Consider the following 14,851-nt stretch of genomic DNA (forward strand, 5'->3'; position numbering starts at 1 on the left):
AATTTTAGACTCTCAGCCTCATATTTAAATGTGACAATAAAGAAAGACTGGTCATTTATGAAGAAATCAATATCTTTTCTAATAGTCCACAAGGGGAAAAAAAACACCCTCCACAACTTTATGTGACCTAAATCTGAATGTAGTTTGAAGACAATTTTTCTGGCTGCACTGAAGTTTTTGGAAAGGTGATATCTCATAGCTTGCCACATTTGTCAGTAGTATGGTGTTTCTTCGGAAGACCATTGTGGAAAGGGAGATGAGCCAAATCAATCCAACTCTAGGACTTGGAGTCCAATGTAGTGTCTTATCTCTTCCTTTACACACAATAGACAGATTTGATTAAAATATTTTCTTAAGTAGGGAAAACTGCAAGGTATTTCAAATCTGTCAAACCCAAAGTATTGACAGGTTTTCACTGATTTCCATGACACTTTAAGGAGTCTAATTCCACTTTGCCACTAATCTACCAACTTATGGGGTCTCAGATCCAAAGCTTTTTCAAAAAGCTAGATAGATATGTGGTATCTGTTAGCTCAGAATACCTTTGAACTTGGAACTCATTTTATCTTTGAAGTAAGATTAAAACTTCACTTCCTTATTTATTATCATCATTTATTAATAGAAGGTTATCCTTTAATTTATCCTTCAGTGTCACAGGGCCAGTCACGTCATCTTTTACTACCCTCACTGAAAATTAACAAAGTTTTGTGAAAGGCTAAAAAATACCTTTTTGCTTTTATATTTTATACCACAAAAGACATGATTAAAATTTGAGGAGTACCCAAATAATATTAATAATGCATTTTCTTTTATCCAAAGCAAATGCACTTTGCTCCTAAGAGATTTTTAATACATTGCTATTTTCTTGAAGTGAAAGGTGGGAGATGAAAGAATTTAATGAATGATACATATTTGACTTGTGATTATAAAGTAATTGCTATACTAATTTTGAGTTTATGTGGAGATACTGGGTTTTGAAGTAAATGAAAAGCAAATTATATTTCTGTCCAAACACTCAAAGTTGCCCCTTTGTTACAGAGAAGCTGAAAGGTACCATCTGCTAGGCCATGAAAATAGCTAAGCCACATTACAGAATCTTGCCTATATACTAGATCTGCATTCGTCTAACAACTTTCAAAACTTCGATTGTCACAAAACTTTTACAGACAATCTTAAAGTGCCCTTACCTACCTCATCTTCTCCTTCCACCCATCAAGGAATAGTTAAATTTGATCATTACTGGATGACCCAGTAGACAGCTTTGCAGGCAGACATGGGACATGCCTGCTTTTTGAAGGTTTCTGCCCCCTTATGTTGTCTTACTCTGAGGGAGCTGGTGGTTACATGGCTCCGGGACAGCATCTGCTTTGTGAGGTTTCTGTCCACAAAGATCAGAAGCTGTTTGATGAGCCAAGACTGTCTTCCCACTGAGGCACTGTCCTCTAAATATACTTACTTTGCTCGGAGGGAGGTAATAATACCTCGGGGAAGTGAGATTGGAAGATAAGTGCAGGAGAGAGATGGGACAAAATTGAAAATTCAAATCCAGCTTAGTCTACGGACCACTCTGGGGTTTTCAATGGAAGCTGCAGCAAACTGTGAACATGTGTTTACCAGGCATCTGTCCTATCTGTTTTCTGTCCTGGGTTGTGCAAGAGCAAAGATGGAGAAGAAGGTAGGAGAATTGTCAAGGTTTCTTGATGCTGGTTTATACCTCTAAGGGATTTCTTGCTAAGGTTCTGGGGCTGTGCCCTTCATTTTCCCAAACAGTGGTTTACAGTGAGAGAGTAGAACAGGCTCAGAATTTCAAGGGTGCTTAGTTAGTTGGAATGGAGTATAGGAGAAGCTTGTTTTCCATGTAAGCTAGAAGCAAGGAACCATCAACCATTTAGACTCTCAGCTCTCTGGCTGCTGTATCTTTTTTTTCTCTTGGATTGTTTTAAAAAATAGAGATTTTGAAGACTTGTTTCTTCTGGCCCCTGCTCTATGAAAGATGAGCAAAAAGCATGATAATAACCCATGAAGCTACAAAAATTCCTAATTCCAGTGACTTTAAATCACACACATCTGTAAGAACAAAAACTCTGTAATGAGGAGTCACTTGCAGATGTGAAAGAATGGTTATGACTTGCCAATCTAACCCAAGGTGTAATGTGGAACCACAGCTTAGTGACTTCAAGGAAATGTCTGTCCCCTCAAGTGGTGACAATTTAGTATGTGACATTAGAAAATCCTTGGAAGGAAATCCTGGATTATAGATTATGGTGTTTTGTCACTGTGACCACATGCCTGAGATACACTATGAGGTCTTGGTCTGTGGTCAGTTGATTTCATTTGTTTTAAGTCCATAGTAAGTAATCCAGGCACAGAAAACCAAATATCTCACATTCTTACCAAATATGGAGCTATAGTGTCCTTCCCTGGTGGGCAAGGGCAGTGGGAAGTCTATCTCTTTTAGCAGAGAAATACCAGGCACCGGCAAAGGTACAGAAGTCAAGGAGGGTGATGATATGGAGCTGACATTATTGACCTTCAGACTCTGGGCACTTAATTACAGCCAAGAACACAGCTTAGAAATGGCTCCTATAGTTCTTCTAAATGTGACCGGCACTAAGATCGATGTTTCACAGAATAGAATAGAGATCTTGGCACTAGGCGATGCCAGCCAATTCTGGAATTTAAATTACTTCAGAATCTTCAAAGCCATGAAATAAGAAAATACAATGGATGCATGTCTCTTTATAAGCTATGAATTTTCCTAATAACCCTAAAGCTTCAAACAAGACTTAAACATAATCACAGGTAAACCTTAAAAAAATCAAGCAGGAACCACGAGCCAAGTTTCCCACAGACTAGACTCATCTTGTTCGTATTCAAAGGCAACTTCTCTCTTTTATTAACAGATTGGCCAACCTACTCAACCTAACTAGGAAAACCACTCTGCAACTCCCTAAATGCCAAAATTACTCTCATCTGAAGTCCTATAGTTTAGCTTTAGCCATACTTAATGAAATATATAAACACATTTTTAAATGAATCTTTAAATCCCATTAATGCTTTTAACCCAGCTCTTATACACAGGTGCTCTCATAAATGGCTTTCTAATTACCAAGTTGAGATCATATTTTGCATTTCCTTCTCTTTTTAATTTGACAGTGTACATGCTTTATGCCATTCTCTAAGTCAAAGCTTCAAAATAATGGTTTTGAGGTAAAGACATTTCAATATATTTCTCACAAATGTTTTGGGTGGAAAATGTCACTCATTGTAACACAAGGAACCGAGACATCTTCCCAAGAACACACAGCCCCTGAGTTTTACAAGAGTTAGCCAACAGAAGCAAAACTAGGTTGGAAGGGATGAGAAGACTGGAGTAGATTTTTGGTTCACACACACCATCGGCATACAGTTCTGTTCTGCCCAGCACTTCAGTAAAGAAATGGATGCTATCATGAAAGTCACCATGCTGAAAACAGAGGTAAAGACCAGTGAAAGACAGAGTTGATACCAATTTGAGATATTTCCCAAAGCATTTTGCTGTGGCAGGCTGCAAGATGAATTCTCATAGGTCAGAGAGGTTTCCTGACCTGGTTTCTGTTCATTGTTTGTACAAGTCATGTAGAATGCAGTCCATGCTCTAGGAATAACATAGGTACCAGGTTGGAACCATTTAGGACCACCAAATAACAGGGTTCAAAAATAAGTAAAACAGCTGAAATATCCAACAGTCTGGTCTAACCTGGGATGCTCTGTCTCCTCACAGCCAATGCTCCATCAGGCGGCTTTGTCTGGCTGGCAGATTTAGTGTAGGGACTCTCATCTGCAACGGTACAATGAAGGGTTTGGTTAATTTCCATCCACTGTCCAGCGAAGTGAAGACCTGTAATGGATCACAATCCTTCCAGAAAGAAGTAGTGAAGGGCAGAAAGAAGAGTGGGTGACCTGAGCCCTACATTTGGGTGAGCTTTAGGATGAGTGGATGTTCCGAACATCAGTGTCGTTTTGAGAAAGAGGGACACAATTCTCGGGCACCTCTCATAGGGTAAGGATGGAAAACTAAAATGTACATGGAAACATTTTAAAATGGTAGGAAGTGTGCTCATAGGCACGTCAATCTTTTGCCTGTTGTCTATACCCACCAATAAGCAGTGGATAGGTGTAACAGGAAGATGAAGACTGAACTAAATGGCTCAGTGTACACTAAGAATAACCAGGAGGAAGAACAAAGGAAAGGAGAGGAAATGCAGTATTACAGATAAGCAGATGAAAGAGTGTTAGTGCCGCAAGAGAAGAAAGACAACAGTTAGTAGGCTCTTCTTGGGAACACGAGCCAGCATTCAGGGTAAAGCAGAGGGGTGGGGTCATTCCAGAGGTAAGATTGGAGAGGCTGAGAAATGGAAAAGAATGATGGCTTGGCAAAAGAAGATATGTATTGCAAAGAGCTATAAGTTCTTTTTAAGAATGAGTTAAAAACAACGCGCAGAGCAATACAGAGAGCAACTGAGAAGACAGAGGGTCCAAAGCGTCATACGTGTGTAAGCAATAGGAGAGAGGCGGAGTGATGGAAACACGAGGTGTCAAGATCATGGAGGAGATGGGTCCACCAAATTCTAAGTAAAGTGAGTTGTTTAGGATTTCTTCTGAGTTGGGAAGTAGTGACATGGGAAGGCTCATGTTAGTGTTAGAATAGTAAGGGACAATGCTTCCAAGTTTGGGTTGAAACATCTACATGAATAGTAAAGGAGATGACAGGTGAAAAACCTTAAGCATTTCAAGAACAGGATTGATACGGCTTGAGGAAAAACAAAATCATGTAAATAATTACCCAGCACATTCAGTCAAGCTGGGTGACACAATGACACATCATCCCACACTGGAACATGTTTGTTATTGCTGTCATTGTTTTAACTGGAAATCATTAAAAGATTAAGAGGAATCATATTGCACATGGCAAACAATTATATATAACAAGCATTTAATCGAGTAGCAAGGTTTAGCATCTGAGGGCTGAGCCCATTCATTCTGGAAACTCCATCATGTGTGTTTCCACAGCAAAGCACTCATTTCTTCTCTAGGATGCGATTTTCCCAGAAACGAATCACCATGCCTCCATAAAAACGAGCAACGTCTTTATAAGCAACAACAAAAGGAAAGATTAACACTGCTGTAACAGCAATTAACTTGAAAAACGGCGGGCATGTCGTTTCATGTTCATATGCCATTTATCACACGATTCTGTTCATTTTTTCCAACCATAATAAAGCTATTGGCTGCAGGGTCCCGAAACAGTCTACATCATTTATGCTGCTTCTTAAGTAGCATTTTAGGTCTTGGACTCTTGTCATTGCAAACACCATGTTGAGGACAATTAAAATATTACCAAACAAATCTAAGTATGCAATCATGAACCCACTACGCAAGTGAGTTTCCCACATTGTTAGTTTAATAAGCAGACATTTGCTTCCTACAACTGTCATTCAAACAGGCTGGTTCTGCACAAAAATCTGAGGTTCACAAGACTGTTTCAAAACTATTTCTTTTCCTTAGCCACAGCTTGGCAAGTGTTCATTCATAAAGACAGGTCCATTATGCACCCAGGTTCAGGAACTGCAACTTAAGGCTTCTCCAGTTTCCAACTTGTCAGTAAGGCCCTGGGTTGAACGCAGTGTTGGGGTTCCTTAAAGGACAAGAGAGGTTTTCCCAGGGGACTTTTGGGTTACCTTCTCTTTATGCTCTATTTTAAGGAGACCATTTAAAAACAAGAAAGAAATTCACCTAGTTTGCATTATTGAAGTGAACAATTCTGTTATATTTGTTTTCTCATTTATATTTGAAAGTGATTTCCTCAATTTAGGGCTGAGATCCTCTAGTAAAAAGGTTGAAACTGAATTATAGATGGCCACCTGACCAGCATCTGTATCACCATTCCCTACTCACACCCTCCTCCCAGAATCAAACATGCTCTTCCTAGCACACGGGAAAGAAAATGCTTATCTAGAAGCAAAAGCTGTGTTGGCCAAATAATCATATGGGAGAAGTTCAGTTTTAGCTAAGAATAGCCTGCTAAAGATGCTGCAATGCCTGATGGGACTGAGGCTGGCTACACTTGTCATGAGCACCTTGAAGGGCTGAGTAGCAGTGAAGCCTGGTACAGCTTAATGCAGCTCCTGGGAGAGTCGGAGAGAAGTTGGCTCTTCACTTTAAATTTATGAGAGGCACTGCAGACCCTCAGCTACCCAACACAGGATGGAGCTCAGCTGTCTTGAGGTGATTTAGTAAAACTCAGCTCTTGACTCAAACTTTGTATGCAAATGAAAGTGAGAAAAGGCACAGGACCATCCGTAGTTGACACTCCACCTTAAGACGCCTAAGGGTAAGAAAGATGGGGATCATTTTGTTTTGATCTATTTCACTGAAAAAGGCCCAAATTACTTATTATATTATCTGTATGATTGTTCTGCTTGTGTGTATATTTGGGCACCATGTTTGCCTGCCTGGTGCCTTTGGAGGCCTGACGAGGCCATTGGATCCTCCAGGACTGCAGTTACAGGTGGTTGTGAACTGCCATGTGAGTGCTGGGAATTGAACTTGAGTTTTCTGGAAGAGCGATAAGCATTCTTAACTGATGATCTAACTCCTCAGCCTCCTATTTTACTTTTAATTGTGTGTGTGTGGGGGGGGCAAGTGCAGGTTCCCACAGAAAGCAGAAGAGGTTTTGAAAGCCTAGAGTGGGAATTGCAGACAGATGTGAGCCACCTTATGTGGGTGCTGCAAACTGAGCCCCAGGACCTCTACAAAAGCTGTGTGCTCTCTTAACTGCTGAGCCATCTCACCAGTCCATGAGTTTTAAATCCTTTACTTAAAAGCCTGGGAACCAATGGAGGTTTCTATTATAGTCCCTCCCATGTGTCTTTTAAGCTGATTTGTATATTTATCCATGGAATTTCATATGTACATGACACTGTAAACAGGTTTGAAAATTTTATGGTTAATACTGAAGCCCAGAGAGATTTCTAGAAGGAAACACCCTTAAAGTGGGCCCACACTTTAAAAAAGAAAATCCTTTTTCTTCTTGGATAGACAAAATTTTACAGGCCAACAATAAGCCCACAGGCTGTTGTATCAGGCAAGGATGTGATGTGTCTTGGCACAGGAAACCAACAGACATTGCATGGTGTGGGCACCTCCCATGGAAGCCTGTGAAGTACATCATGCTTTCCTACTGTGAAGATGCGATGCGTGGTTGTGCCATTCTCCTTCCTCATCTGTTTGCATAAAGTGAAGAAGAATATTTAACAATGACATGATAGAACCAAATGATAGGCTCAGCACTACATTTAAAATGTGTGTGTGTGCGCGCGCGCACGCAAAAGCAAGCACAGGCACCACATATGTGTGGGTGCCCATAGAGGCCACAAGAGTGCTATGGATTTCTTGGAGGTGGAGTTACAAGAGGTGGTGAGCTACCTGACATAGGTGCTGGAAAACAAACTCCCTTCATTTACAAGAGGAATATGTGCTCTTCATTGCTGACGTATTTTTCCAGCCCCTTGGCGTTACCTTTGAATCCTAAAAATCTAAAAGGAATGCCAATACAATTCATTGCCTCCCAGTATGGCCCTAAAAGAGCTTTGGATTTCTTTTAAGATACATATTAATACTTTCACTTTGTTTCATGAGAGAGGCAACCACTTTCATACACAGAAAAGAATTAAACATAGATCAAATAATGAAATATCTGAGTATATAGCATTTCTAGAACAATACAGCATATAGTAATATTTTGCTGATAGGTTATGGTATTATAAAGAAGTATATAAGCATATCCCCACCCACCTCTATTTTTCTTTCTCCTACTTTATTTTGGGGGGAAGGGGACCTATGTTTATAAACTATCCCTGTTAAAGTCTTCTCATAACCCAACAACCATTAAGAACTGACAACCTAATGTGACAGTCTAAACTACTTTTTCATTTTGTGGTTAGTACCATGGTATGTTAGAAATATGCAACTATTTAGAAAATTGGCATTGAATATATGTTTTTTTCTTTCACATTTATTCAGATTTCTTAGAATGATTTGCCAAAAAATATTTATTTGTTAATTTATTTACTTACTGAAACAAGGTCTTTTGTAGCCCACATTACTTTTGAATTTGCTAGGCCATTAAGATGGGTTTGAACTCTTGATCTTTCTGCTTCACCACCTAAGTACTGGGATTATAGATGTGCAACACCACACCCAGAAAACAAATCTTTAAAGTCATTCCTTTGAATAAGTGTTGTGACTTCAAGTCACACTCCACTTTGTCACTGACGGTAGATCCCATTAACAAGAGACCCTCTCAAAAGTCACCTTGGAGGTCAAACAGACATTCAGCTGGTGAGCCACTGCTCACTGTAACAAATGCTGAAAGTGACAATAAATGTTGTCTAGGGTGTTGGAACAGCCTGCCTTCTCTGATGGCATCTCTGTAGCTAGTTAATCACTGTCACATGTGAGGGCCTCCCACTGTCATAGGGATTTGAATATTGGTAATAGCCAAGAACTGCAAGAGTCCTTGGAGTCATTCTGGGATGCTGGGGGATATGCCCTCTTTTGACACAGAGAATAAACATGGCGACAGAAGTTCAAAAGGGGCTTAGCTAAGTATACACTTAGAAGAAGAACAAAGCAGGGTAGGGAGACCACCTGCCCCCTCCCCCCATGTATTAGTTTCAGTTACTTTTGTTTTGATGAAACACCATGACAAACAATTTGGGGAAGAAAGGGCTTATCTGACTTATGCTTTTATGCCACTGTTATCAATGAAAGAAGTCAGAACTCAAACAGGGCTGGAGCCTGGAGGCAGGAACTGATGCAAGGCCATGGAGGAGTGCTCTTTACTGGCTTGCTCCCCACGGCTTGTTCAGTTTGCTTTCTTATAGAACCCAGGACCACACCAGCGCAGGAGTGGTGCCACCCACAATGGACTGGGTCCTCCCCCATTGATCACTAATTAAGACAATGTCCTATAGGTTTGCTTGCTTACAGTCTGATCTTATGGCGGCATTTTCTTCACTGATGTTACCCTCTCACAGATGCCTCCACCTGTGTCTAGTTGACATAGCACTGGCCAGCACACCTCACCTGTATCTATTTGGTCAGAGTATTCCTGAAGCAGGAACCAGTTCATCTGGTCAGATCACAGTGCAAGTGAGGCTGTTGTCAATCAACTTGAAAAGCAAGCAGGGGGTCATCTGAGGAGGAAAGCTCTACTGTGTGTCACAGACAGAACCTGCACTGGAGCTGAGAGATCACACAGTGAGGAGTGGGCTCAGGTCTCTCATGTCATCATATCCTCCAAGGATAGCCTGGCATCCAACAAAAGCCATTCCCAGGATCTGGGCTCCTCAGGACTGGATGTAACCATGGTTCAGGATTACTCTGGCTGTCTTCAGGGTTTTGTTGAAGAAAATAAAACTTAATTGCCTTTGGCTGAGACTAATCAGTCCATGCTAAACAATCCTAGCAACTAATTATGCACAATTGAGGTACCTGCTAAGCCAGCAGCTCCCTTAACTTCTTGATTAGGAGGGGGAAAAGAGATATTTGGTGCACTTAAACATTATGACCATTTCCCAGCAGTAGGAGACAGCCATCTCATGTGACAAGGCTCACACGTGCCATTACAGACGCAGATGAAAACACCACTTTCCACAAAGGAACACAATGAAACCCACTGTGAAGAAAGTAATCTGTCCCTTGAATCCAATTAATGCTTGAGAATTTTAGTGCCTACTATGTGCAAACTAAGAATGGAAGAGAATAAAAGATAATGGAAGTATAAGAAGAATGGTATTTGCAGAGTTCTTTTTACTTCATAGGTTCCAGTCACAGAGTGGGATAAGGTGCTTGATTCTCCTTGTGGGGAAACTAAGCCCATGCTTAAGGGAACTGGTAGAGATGGGGCAAGAGATCCACCATAATGGCTTCAAAGAGAATCTTGCCAACTGTGGGGGGAAAAAAGACTCAAGTTTTTCCTAAATGTAATGTTTTCTGAGTTCTGTTCTGTAGATCTCACTCTTGCTCCACATGAACACATTGTGGTTGTTTCTGTCTCTCATGCCTTCACCTTCCAAATCAGTCTACTGCAATGGTAGTTTGATGAGATACTCAAAATTTTAAGCAAGATTTCCTGGAAGACATCTTTTAAAAGGTCTTGGTGACAGAACTGACTTAGGTCTTTCTCTTCTCATTAAAGTGATGTGTACAGTAAACAAACAAAAGTTAAAGTTCAAGCTCAAGAGGACAACCTCATACCTCTCTTCAATTCTTGATTCTCATTCATCATTTTTAATTAAAATAATCCTGTTTTGCTTGGGACAAGTCAATGGTACCATGCCCCTTCCTGTGGACAGAATGCTCTCCAACTTTCTTAGCTCACACAGGTTTCAGCAGTATTGCTTAGGCATGCGGAGACTACAGACAAAGATACCTACTGGCAATGCACCATTAAAAAATGAGTTAATTGCATCTCCTTCACAAACCTGATTAAGCCATCCACACAGCTAGTTTGAAAGCAGAAGGGAACAGTGATGAGATGAATTTGATGGTAGGAGGTGAGGTAGAATTCTGCTCCATCATGGTCTCTCTCCTATTAAGAAAAGATTTTCTCACTGCATCCACCTCTTGTTATTTATTTCACATCTGCATGACATTAACGTCTATCCTGACTTGGCAGGTTTTAGTATAGTTTTGTAATTCAGAGACAGATGTGCTTTATAGTCTTATGGGACCAGGGCTTATGTTGTGGACGTTAAAAATCGTCCCTGAACAGCACAGCTTCATCTTAAAAACAAAGGTACCATTGGATATGGAAAAGCCAATGAGGCCTCAACACTACACCAAGAACTACAGGCAAATGAGTAAATCTAGGAGCAGGAGAGGGGGATCCTCCCCAGGGAAGAACACACCAATTGGTCATCCTGTGCCAAATGATCAGCTCTGAAAACATACAAGTAGCATTATATAAACTCAACAAGTTATATTAAGGACATACGTATATACATGTACATCACAAATATACACACATACACATGCATGCTATAACAATTAGTGAAAAAAGAATTTGAAGGAGAATAGAAAGGAGTATTCATGAGAATTTAGAGGGAAAAGGGAAGGGAAAATATTGTAATTAAATAATAATCTCAAAAATTAAAAAATGCAAAAACAAAGCAACTCAAAAATGGTATGACAAATCCCTCTCAATGATAAGATGACTTCTAGGCTGTATTATTCTTAAGCAAATGGCCATGTGTATGGTTTAATGTGACAGGTGCCCTACTGGCTCACAGACTGGGGAACTGATAGCTAGTTTACTGGCTGTTGGGAAATGACTAGATCCTAAGAGCACTGGCCTATTCATTGGAATAATTCTTTGCTAAGTTCATATGATGGTGGCATGATTGTAAGGAGATGAAAAATAGGAAGTATAGCCTAATTAGGAGAGGAGATCACTGGGAGCATGGAATATTTTCCTGTTACATCTCTTTCTTCCTGCCAGCCATTTAGTAAGCTGATTTGCTTTACCATGGGTTCCTGCAACCATGGTGCTCTGCCTAAGCACCCAGGACCACATACAGTGTATCAAAAACATGAACCCAAATATACATTTCCTCCCTTAAAATGGTTTCACTCAAGTATTTGTTATACCAAAGATAAAACTACCTCAGCAATTAAGTTTTGCAGCTAAAAACAATATCAAGAATGCATGTCATATTGCTATAGGCTTATCTTTCAAGACCGATATTCTCCTCTCCTGTTCTGTTTTCTAACTCTTTACATCTCAAATAAGGCCATGAGAAATCTGCAAGAGCAACTCTAGAAGACTGTCAAAAGTGCAGAACCTGTGTCTAAAATCTGCATATGAATGAGTACATACCATGTTTGTCTTTTTGTGATTGGATTACCTCGCTCAGAATGATTTCTTCTAGTTCCATCCATTTTCCTGCATGGAGTAAAGGATTACCAGCCTACAATCCACACTGCCAAAGAAGCTAATAAACAAGGAGGACCCCAAGAGAGACATAAATGGTCCCCTGGAGAAGGGGAAAGGGTCAAGATCTGCTGAGCAAATTGGGAGCATGGGAAGAGGCGGGAGGGAGCTAGGAGAATGAGAAGGAGAGGAGGGATGCAGTGGACATGAGGGAGAAGAAAGGTTGAGTCAGGGGAAGAATAGATGATAACAAGAATGGAGATATCATAATAGAGGGAGACATTTTTGGTTTACAGAGAAATCAGGTACTAGATGTCTGGAGATCTACAAAGATGACACCAGCTAACAATCTAAGCAACAGCAGAGAGGCTACCTTAAATGCCCTCCCCTGATAATGAGATTGATGACTAACTTACATGCCATCCTATAGCCTTCATCCAGCAGCTGGTGGAAGTGGAAGCAGACACCCACAACTAATCACCAAAACTGAACTGGAACCCAGATGCAGAGAAGGATGAGTGAAGAACACAGGGGTCCAGACCAGGCTGGTGAAACCCACAGAAACAGCTGACCTGAACATCGGGGAACTCTTGCTCCCCAGACTGATAGCTGGATTACCAGCATGGGACTGATCCAGACCCTAGGAACATAGGTTTTTGTAAGGAAACCACAGAAATCTACAAGACCTCCTGTAGAAGTTCAGTACTTATCTCTAGCATAGGTGTGGACTTTGGGAGCCCATTCCACATAGAGGAATACTCCCTGAGCCAAAACACACGGGGGTGGGCCTAGGCCCTATCCCAAAGGATACAATAGACTCTGATGACACCCTGTGGAAGGCCTCACCATCCAGGGAGAGCAGAAAGGATATGTGATAGAGTTTTAATTGGGGGGTGGTGGTGGTAGGGAGGATGTGTGGGGGAAGGAAACTGGGACTGTCATGTAAATCAATTCTGTTTCTAATTCAAATAAAAAAAAGTTGGAAAAATGTGCAGAACCTGTGAAATCAGAGTGTGTGACAAAAGCTCCAGACAATAGGTTCATTAATGTCTGGAAAGCACTGCTCTTATTGGTATGCCCAACTTGATGTAACTGTACAGGTATCCAGGGGTCACTGATGGTGGTATATAAATTCTGTATATAAATTTCTCTTATTGATTGATGAATAAAACACTGTTTGGCTAATAGCAAATAGAGGCAGGAAGATAGGCAGGACTAAGAGACAAAGAGGATTCTGGGAAAGGTAGGCAGAGAGGCACTACGAGGGAATGCCATGGAGGGACCAGGAAGATAGGAGTCTCCATGCATTCTCTGGCAAGATAAGGCCATGTAGAAATATGTAGATTGTTATGGGTTAATAATTAAGATAGAGCTAGCCAATAAGTAGCCGTAGTCATGGACCAACACTTTTATAATTAATATAAGTATTATATAATTAATATAAGGGGCTAAAGTGGCAGTGGGAACTGGCAGGAAAGTAACACCAGCAACAGATCACTTGTCCTGTCTCACCTGAAAATGTCCATGAAAACTCACTAAGGAGTTAGTAAACTGATGTCGGTAACCTGCAAAAGCCTCTTTAGGCCTCAAGGATGACTATTACCAGATTGGTTATAGAATTAGGTCGACAAATGAAGGTGTGACTTCATAACATTATAGGTTTGAGTGAATTCTGCTATCTCTTGATCCACTTTAATCCTTTCCAAAGTCCTACAGTGGTTGAATTATAGGAGTGGGAATTGCCAGGGAGGATTATAATAATAGTGAACAATAATAAAAATCTCTGTGGCTAAACTAAATGGCACTGAGTTATTAGTCCCTATCTAATAAAGGAACAATGAACATGGAAATTCAGTCCTGATTATGATAGGGACACAGGGTAAAAAGCTTCCATCACACTGTCTCCTTCACATTTTGTCATTCCATGTGTAGTCACATCACTTTTGTCTTAGAAGTAGGAAGGTCTCCAACATACATCCTAATCTCAGAATGGCACATATGGATAGAGAAGACTGTCGTGGGCCTGGACATCTGGTAGACCTCTTGGAAGTGGTCTGTGGTAACTCTGTTCCTTGATTTTTGAAGGCCTTTTAGAAGAGTGGCCTCTCTAGCCAGGTTAATTTGTAAATCCTTTCTAAAATTAATGAGCATGAAATTGCATATTTTCTGCCTCTGGCATTCCCATTGCTAATGTGCTTGAACTACAAATGAGAATCCCCTGCTTCTTAACTCTCAATAAGGAGAGAAAAACCATAGTTGTGCCTTTTCAGACCTATCTCATCAAAGAATCAACATTTCTAGCAGGCTGGACTCTTTCCCCTGAGATCCATTTTCTTTAATATATCAGTTTCTTCTTTAACATCTAAATTCACCATATATTCCCTGTCTTTTGCATGTTGGAAGGACTCTATAATTTAAACCTTTGACTTATCTGCTACATGATTACGGATGACAAGCTCACGATTTCCCACAGTTAAATGAGCACTCATGAAGTCAATAGATTTGTATTAGAATGATAAGTGGATGGAAAGTATGAATTGCCTCAGGTTAGCTAGTGTGGCTAGTTAAAACTGCATTTTAAATTTGTGTTTAAGAAGTACACTACTCTTTAGGAAAAGAGATATTAATTTATACTGATACAAACAGGATTGACCCAGCTGGTGAAATGACTAGTGGGTAAAGGACTGGCTGCCAAGCTTGAGAACCTAAATTTGATGTCTGGAACCCCACATGCACATATGGCAGGTGCCCTTCCCCAACAAATAAATAAATAAATTCAATAAAAAGTATAAAAACATAAAAACGCTAGGCACTCACTATATACCAGCACAAATCAAAGACCTTTGTATGAAATTATTATTTTTTTTTGGTCAT

At 40.4% G+C, this 14,851-nt stretch overlaps 1 protein-coding gene across 5 annotated transcripts in view; it reads right to left on the reverse strand.

The window, feature by feature from the left end:
- Nucleotides 1–14,851, reverse strand: part of Grip1 (glutamate receptor interacting protein 1) — a 347,662-nt gene that overhangs the window by 150,222 nt on the left and 182,589 nt on the right. For all 5 annotated transcript variants that reach the window (XM_035451192.1, XM_035451190.1, XM_035451191.1 and 2 more), the window contains exon 2: nucleotides 3,740–3,820. In XM_035451192.1, coding sequence (XP_035307083.1) covers nucleotides 3,740–3,820 — 81 coding nt within the window. The remainder of the gene's footprint in view (nucleotides 1–3,739; nucleotides 3,821–14,851) is intronic.

Source organism: Cricetulus griseus, assembly GCF_003668045.3.
Source record: "Cricetulus griseus strain 17A/GY chromosome 1 unlocalized genomic scaffold, alternate assembly CriGri-PICRH-1.0 chr1_0, whole genome shotgun sequence".
Classification (NCBI taxonomy): Eukaryota; Metazoa; Chordata; class Mammalia; order Rodentia; family Cricetidae; genus Cricetulus; species Cricetulus griseus.